Raw genomic sequence first — 7849 nt, forward strand, 5'->3', positions numbered from 1 at the left:
AAGCTGGAAGATAGGGCAGTCCTGGAAGTTTGCTTAAGAAATGTGTTATGGCAGGCAGAAGGGGGTTATTGCAGGGAGTTCCTGTCTCAGCAAACTCAGCTCAATCAGGAAATATTTCTAGGCAGCTCAGCTTCCTCTCAGTGATGTGAGGCTACAGGGGCTAGCCCTCTCTGCCTGGCATTACGGTGACATGGTACGTTAATAACGTCAGTGAGCATTTGCACTTACACAGAGAACGGCATCTAATGAGTCCCTCCACCAGAAATGCTGCTGCCGTGGGATGTCCCACTGCTTAATGTGTTTCCTTAGGAACGGAGTGTAGGTGCTTGTGCTAAATTCCTACCCCTGACCCGTAAGAGAAAATCCTATCTATCCACTCAAGACCTAAGGTTTGGATTAATCTATGACAAAGAATCTTTCCTGTTCATTTCCTGGTGAGAAGCAGCCTAAATACCCTGACCCAAAGGCAGAAAAGAATGCACATGATTACTTCCCCTATTACATGGGGAAATACAAAGAAGACAAAAGGTGAACTTCACCCCTGCGCTGAAGGTCAGGAGAAGACACGCATAAGAAAACTGTCTCTGAGTCAGAATGATTCAGTCAACAAGATGAACAGCAAGTTCTTCACAGGGGAAAAAAAAAGCAAAAGCTATTTCACTTCCTGATTAACCAAGTTATCCAGTTAACTACATCAGATGTAGTCACGCATTCTGTGCTTTCAGTACTCCTTTCTACCCTACCACCACACAAAATTGCTCCAGACCCAGTCTACAGCTGATGAGATTACTGACGCGTGAATTCATGCACTGATTATGAAAGAAGTCAAGAACTCCTGCTCTCTGACTTCTATGCTGCTATCTGTGACCCTCGGAAATTCTTCTGGGTTTTGACAACTTTATAACAACAGGGCTGAAATATTTACTCATCTGTCAGAGGAACAGAGTGTATTAGAAGTTAAATGTAATTGCTCCTGTATTTCTTGGTACGCAGAAAGATTTCCCTACATGAGCATGACACGTGATCAAAATTTGTTCAGTATGAAAATAAGAAGCGCTTTCTACAGATAGCATACTAAACCTGTTATATTGCCACCCACCGATACACATACTTATCCTTGGTAGTTGTCTGAAAAGTGCAAAAATTACTCCCACTGTATGATTTTATCCAAGACACTCCTCTAAGCTCATTGCGTTCTGCAAGACTATACATGTTATCACTTGAAATTAGCTATTCTTTACTCCAAGTAACATGAAACATTTTTACCAGAGTAGCAAAAATCTGAGTCTTGCTACCAGAAAGACTATTAGCATAAATTTTATGTTGTCTCTGTTGCCCATCCAATACACTCACTAAAAGAAAATGACACTCATTTCTAACGATCATGGAAACAAGTATCTGAGTGCAGATTTGATACGTGCTAGTTACGAAGAAATTCCAACTCTTATTCACTCCTACTTGTTTGTAGAAGTATCACAACAATTGTGTGTGAGGACAGTCTGGACCTGGAGAAGACAGGTTGTTGAGTCAACACCATTAAACATGCAGATTTAAGCAGGTGATGATGGTTTTGCTTTCAACACTAGGGTGCTAGACTGATCTTTGGAAGGTGAAGTGCACAAGAAACCTAATAGTTCTGTTACAGAAAGGTTACTTCCTGAACGCATGTTTTCCACATTGAGTATCCAATACATTGAAGGGAACATGCTGTATGCAGGAACATAAATACACATTGTGACATTTAACGTCTTTAGACATAGAGAAGATGTTAAGTGTAGACGTGACAAATGAGTAAACGGTACAAACGTTGGTCCAACATACTAAGTCTGTCAAAGGTTAAAGAGCCACAAATTGTAATAAAGCAGGACTGATGTTTCATGCAGGTGCACAGCCTGATGGTCTCTACAGCCAACCAAAGCTCCAGCAACTTCATCACCTGGGCATCGCGGGACCGGGTGTAGCACTCTTACACGGGCAAGGAGATCGCTTACATGTCTTCGAAACTCCGAGGTTTTCAACCGACGCAAACCTACTGGTCCGCAAATCTACTCTTACACACGGCTCGCTGCCGCCACGCTGTCACCGCCTGCAAGACTCGCGGGTACCATCGGGCCGCCCCCCGCGGAGCGCCACAGCCCCGGCGCCAAGCCAGCACCGCCACCTCGTGGGGACGCGCCGGCGCGGGGAGCAGAGGCAGCACCGACAGTACGGCCGCGGCCGAGTGGCCCCGCTCCGGGCCCGGCGCCTCTCGCGGGGCGCACGCAGCCATACGCCACCGGGAGCTGAGCCCGCCCAACCGCCCAGGAGCGGTGCGCCCGCCCCCGGCCGCAGGGCAGCTGCCGCTCCGGCCGCCCGGCTTCCAAGGCAAAATCAGGTTGCTGCCGGTCTGCGCGGGGTGAAACCAGCCCCCTGGGGCCTGCGAGGCGGCCACCGGCCAGGGAAGAGCCTTGCGGGCCCGCGGAACGCAAGAACGCGGTCCCCGGCCCCGCAGCCCACCGGCGTGCGGCAGCGCGGCGCGGCCCGGCTCCGCCCCGCAGAGCACGGAGCGCCCCGCAGCGCCAACGATTGGCTGGGAGAGGGAGGAGGGCGGCCAGATTGGCCAATGAGAGAGGCCCGAGGGACCGCCGAGCCAATGGGCAGCCCCGCTTTTCGCTTCGCGCGTGAGAGTGCCCCAACCTATCGAAAGCTCGGCTCAGCGGGGTGAGGGGTCAGAGGGGAGCGCGGCGCCCCGGAAGTGGAAGCGGGAGCGGGAGCGGGAGCGGGAGCGGGGCTGTGCCTATTCTCACGCATCCCGCGGCGCGCACGAGAGGTTCCCGCGTCGGCCTGTGCTTCTCGCGCCCCTGCCGCGCGCCGCGTCGCCATGGTGAGGGCGGTGCTCGCGTTGCGGGAGGGAAGGGGCGGCGGGGGCGGGGGGGAACGACGGTGGGAGCCGCGGCCGTTACCGGCTCCGAGGCGGCGGGGCGGGGCGGGCAGCGGCGGCGCTGACGGGCCGCTTTCCCCGGCAGAGCCTGCCCCTCAACCCCAAGCCCTTCCTGAACGGGCTGACGGGGAAGCCGGTGATGGTGAAGCTGAAGTGGGGGATGGAGTACAAGGGCTACCTCGTCTCCGTCGACGGCTACATGAACATGCAGGTGAGGGCGGGGCGGGGGCCGCGCCGGGGCTGCGGGGGGGGGCACTAGGCCTCGGCCCCGGCGGGGCGAAGCGGGGCGCTTGCAGAGGCTCGGCGGTGCCTCACCGGTGGGCGCTGGGCCTCCCTCGGTGACCGCAACCGGGCTGCGGGGCAAAACCGCCGCGTGCCTCGCGGAGGTGCTGCTGTTATAATCGTTCTGACTTTTGCCGGCTTCCTTCTCAAGCTTGCAAACACAGAGGAGTATATAGACGGTGCGTTGTCTGGACACCTGGGTGAAGTTTTGATAAGGTAATTAGAGTATTTACGGTGGAGGCAGCATCTTTCCAAACTTTCTCACCACTTGCATTAAAACTTGTATTGGTAGGTGCTTTTTCTTGTCTAACTTATTGACGTAGCTCTTATGTGAAGGCTATGAATGTGACAATGTGAAATTGAGATCTCTTTGCAGGGGAGGAAAAATGAATTTTTAAATATTTCTATAAGAAGTATTTACAATCCCTCCTTTGGGTAACGAAATACTTCGTTTTTCCAGATTATTGTATATCTGTTAATCGCTTGGCATTATAACTAGTGCATTGCTACTGAAAACGTTTTGCATGCTTGGAAGTTAAACATGACCGTAACTGTTAACTCAGAAGTAAAAACTTCTTCTACAGCATTGTTAGCCAGTTATTACTTTTATAAACTTGGGGTGGTGGTGTGTGTGCAATTGCAGTGAACTTTGTGGAAAAGCTGTATTAAAGAAAATCATTAACAACTAAGGGAGCTCTTGGTTCTATTTACAGGTGTAATAATGTTTTGTACATCAGAGGTGTGGAAGAAGAGGAAGAAGATGGAGAAATGAGAGAATAGGTGTTTTGTATATCTGGAAATAAACTTTTTTTTTCTTTTTTTGTTTTCCATACTTTTGTAATAAGGTGTTTACTTTTTGCCCCATTGTGTTTTAATATGGGGGAAGTTAATCCTTTAAAACTACTCTAATTTTTTATTGATATCCAAAAAACTAATGCTGGAGGGTCAGGCAATTATTTCCATTTAAAGCTGAAAATATTAGAGTGAAAAGTCAGTATTGAAAAAAACCAAACCAACCAACCCAAAAGAGCCCCCCAGAACAACTTACAAGTCTTACCAGGATCAACAGATGCCATTATTGTCGAAGGAAATACCTGAATTTAAGTGATTGCCAGAATGAATTAAATCTTCGAAGTTGTGTACTCCAGAAGAAAATTGGTGTTTCATTCATGCGTTGGCTCAGTTCAGCATCTGCCGTCAGACAGGCATACGGGCAGTGCAAACTAGCATGTAATAGAGGGTGAAGAACGTTTTGCCGTGTATATGTGACTTTCTTCTGTCATTCTAAGCTGCATTGCTAAGTAGATTGAAGGAGCTGCAGGAATAGCCTTTTCTCTCTCTAATGTTGATGAAAGTATGGACTGTGGAATAGTAAACAGAAAAATCTTTGAAAAAAATAACCTGATGTACCTGCTGCTGACGATTTGGTGATGATTCCTTCAGCTCTGAATTGGTTAATGAAGAGGACACAGGTATAATGCTTTGTAGCCCTTTTTAGTGGAAACAAGGTTTCACCTCTTAAGTGACAAAACTAAGTCATCTTCAGTATTTGCAAGAACCTCGTTCTTAGCTGTCTCTGCTTTTAACAGTCGAAGGCTGTGGGCAAAATGCCAGTTATTTTCCCATCTGAAACAGGAAAATATGGCCATCTGTATATTTTACAGTATTTATGTAGTTACTTTTTAAATACACTTAATCTTTAAACCTGTTTGCAGACTCTTTGGAGGTAGCTGCGAAGACTTCACTGCAGGTGAGATGTGGAGATCTGTTACATCTCAGTGTATCTGAGAAATATTCTGCTGCTTTGAGCCATAAAGCTGGAAGTGCAGCTGTGCAATCATTAGTAAAGAAGGACAAATTTGTATCAACTTTGTAGCCAATATCTACACAAACAGAAGCCTCTTGCCAGCTATAAAGGTCCATAGCATTCAGAGGATTAATGGAGTTAAGACAACGCACTGCAAAATGGGAGTGTACTTTGTGAGTCTCTGGCATAAAAATGAGGCAGGGACCCAGCTGTGGAAGTAGATCTCACTGACATGGAAGTTGAGACCAGACCCTGGTCACTTACCAGTGCGGCTTGAATTGCTGGGCAAGCCACTGCAACGACTGTACCTTAGTTTCTGCTGTGTCTTCTTCCTCAGAGCATTCTGAAGTAAGTAGAAAAGTTCTGTATAAAAGCTACACAGGTGGCAACTGTGGTAGGCACATGTGGCGTGCAGATCCCCAGGTCCTTAGGCTAGGATCATGCGTCCTTTCAGACGATGAGTGAACAGAGTGCTGGATGCTTTGGGCAGTGTTAGGATTTAATACTGGTTATGTGAATTGGGAGAAAACCAGCCTGTGGGAACAGCTCCTGCAGAGAAATACTGCCCTGTTTCTTTCTCATGTTGGAATTGGAACATGTGTGTGTTCCTTTGATATTTAAATCTGTAAGTTGCCATAAACTGAAAAATCACATTGGATGTACTTGTGAAGGCCTTTTACTACTTTAACTAGTCCCTTTTTTTTTGGCAGCTTGAAGGCTTACTTCCTAGGCCTGCTGAAGAAGTACCTTATAATCTCTTGGAAAAGTGAAAATAGCTATTTAAGCTAAAATCAGCACTAGCACAAGAATAAATGAGTACTTTTAAATCAGCAGTGAGTTTAGGAAACTTGAAAACAACTACAGCAAATGCGTTCTTGGGACACTTTCAGTTGCAGGAATGAGAGGCAAAAAGATGTCTGGTTTGTGATGCATGCCCTGTTTAACATCTGCATGATGCAGAATAGTGCCCTTTCCATGCTACTGATATTTACAGTGGTATCAGTATTGGAGAAGATGATTGTGATTGTCATCTTAGCATACAGTTCATTCCTTGTCTCGAGTGGCCTGGCACTGCCCTGAAAGCAGCTCCTCCACATGAGGCGAAGCAGGACTGGAGGTGAGTTGTGTAATGTAGGATCTGGGCACTGGATCACCAGATGGTGCCATCACTGCAATAACATGCTAAGTGTTTTAGTCCTTCAGCTTTAGAGAGCAACTGGGAAGCCCTAGCATATGCTGAACCACTTTTGTGTATGTAGGTGAATGTGACTGGTTCCTCAACTACAGAGAAGTATGTATCTCTAGAAAGATGTCTTTCAAGTTGTACAATACAGGCAGCATGCTTTATTCCTCTCCAGAGGGTAAAGAAAATGTTTTCGCGCTGCAGAGAGAGCTAAAGCCCTCCTGTGATGCATAGCACTTCCTCTGATTCCCTTCCTAGGGGGTGAGAACTCTTCCATGTAGAATGGCAGTGCTTGTTAGAGAATTCATGGCTTCACTGTAGCACTTTATTTGGCACCATCCCACCATGCACAGAGAAGTGAGATTCTGCTCTGGCTGAACCACCTCCCCGCTGGTTTATTGGCAGGGCTGATCCGGCCGGTGCCAGGCTCCACCACAGCCTGCTGTGTTTCATTCCTGACACACCAGCTCTCACTCCACCACTGCTTCTTAAGCATTCCCCCTGCAGTGGAGCGTCCTGCCCTTGCTATGATGCTGTTGCAAGGTTCCTCTCTAACTTCTGCTTCCAAACATACTGCCGGGGAAAGCCAAAGTCAGCAGCAGGAACCCATGGAAACAGTAAAATACCATCTACCCCATCTCCTGGCAATCTTCCGCATGCCTAGTGAGAGAGAATAATGCTTAGGAGGAAGATGAAGGTTATGTCATAGTGCAGTACTGAGCCAGTGAAGTAGTATTAGAAGATGATACCCGATACTATTACTCACCTTTCAGGTTTGTTGTTAAATGCAAATCACTGTATTTTAGCTGCATACCTTGCCTCATTTGCAAACAGGACCTCACCAGAAAGGCTCATTCAAAGAGCCCGTATGTGTTTCTGCTCTACAGGAATGTGTGTATGCACAGAGATGTGTTACAAGCATTTTAAATCGATCCTCTTTCTAAAAGAAAAGAGGATGTCTAAAGATTACCATCATTAGAAGGGTGTTTGAGGGACCACTCAGAAAGACACTCTGTTTTCCATCTGGGAGTTTCTGAAGCCCTGTAGACGCTATGAACGTTTGAAGAGAGAAGAAAACCAAAAATCCACATTAGGAGTAAATGTTTGCTCCCAGTTCTCCCATCCCTCATTCTATAGGGGGTAGCAGAATCGCACAAACCTTTTGATAATGGAATTGGATAAATTAATGTCTGCCGGGATGAAGTAATGTCTGCCAGGATATCCAGGCGGTAAGAGGTGTTACGGTCCCTCAGAGGCTGGCGCTGGGATGCCGGGGGGGTGATGGACGCCGGGGAGGGGGGACGTGGGCAGACGAACGCTCCCAGTTCAGGAGCTCCCGTTATCTGGGCAGAGGGAGATCTCCAGGCGGTGCGGCGGGGACAGAAGGCTCTGGGAACCCCCCGCCGCCGGACCGGTGCTTCGGAGCTTGTCACAGACCAGCACCACGTGCGGATGTCCCTGCCTCGGACCACACCAAATCCAGCATCCCCCGCCGACAGCAGCCTGCTGCCGCCCTTGAAGCCCGGTGCCTGTGCCAAGCGCCGGCTTCGCTTCCCACTGCCCTGCCCTCGCCCTCTGGTGTGGTGGGAGGTGGGGGGGTGGGGCAGGAGGCCCCTCGCCCGCCCCGCCCCGCCCCGCCCCGCCCCGGGGGGACTTT

General features: G+C 48.7%; 1 protein-coding gene across 1 annotated transcript; it reads left to right on the plus strand.

The window, feature by feature from the left end:
• The first annotated feature begins 2723 nt into the window (after positions 1-2723).
• SNRPF (small nuclear ribonucleoprotein polypeptide F) lies at positions 2724-4034 on the plus strand. Its single transcript, XM_040595282.1, has 4 exons — positions 2724-2863; positions 3006-3131; positions 3354-3418; positions 3916-4034. The coding sequence occupies exons 1-4, from the start codon at positions 2861-2863 to the stop codon at positions 3980-3982; spliced, it is 261 nt and encodes an 86-aa protein (XP_040451216.1). The 5' UTR covers positions 2724-2860; the 3' UTR covers positions 3983-4034.
• The last annotated feature ends 3815 nt before the right edge of the window (positions 4035-7849 follow it).

Source organism: Falco naumanni, chromosome 5 (assembly GCF_017639655.2).
Source record: "Falco naumanni isolate bFalNau1 chromosome 5, bFalNau1.pat, whole genome shotgun sequence".
Classification (NCBI taxonomy): domain Eukaryota; kingdom Metazoa; phylum Chordata; class Aves; order Falconiformes; family Falconidae; genus Falco; species Falco naumanni.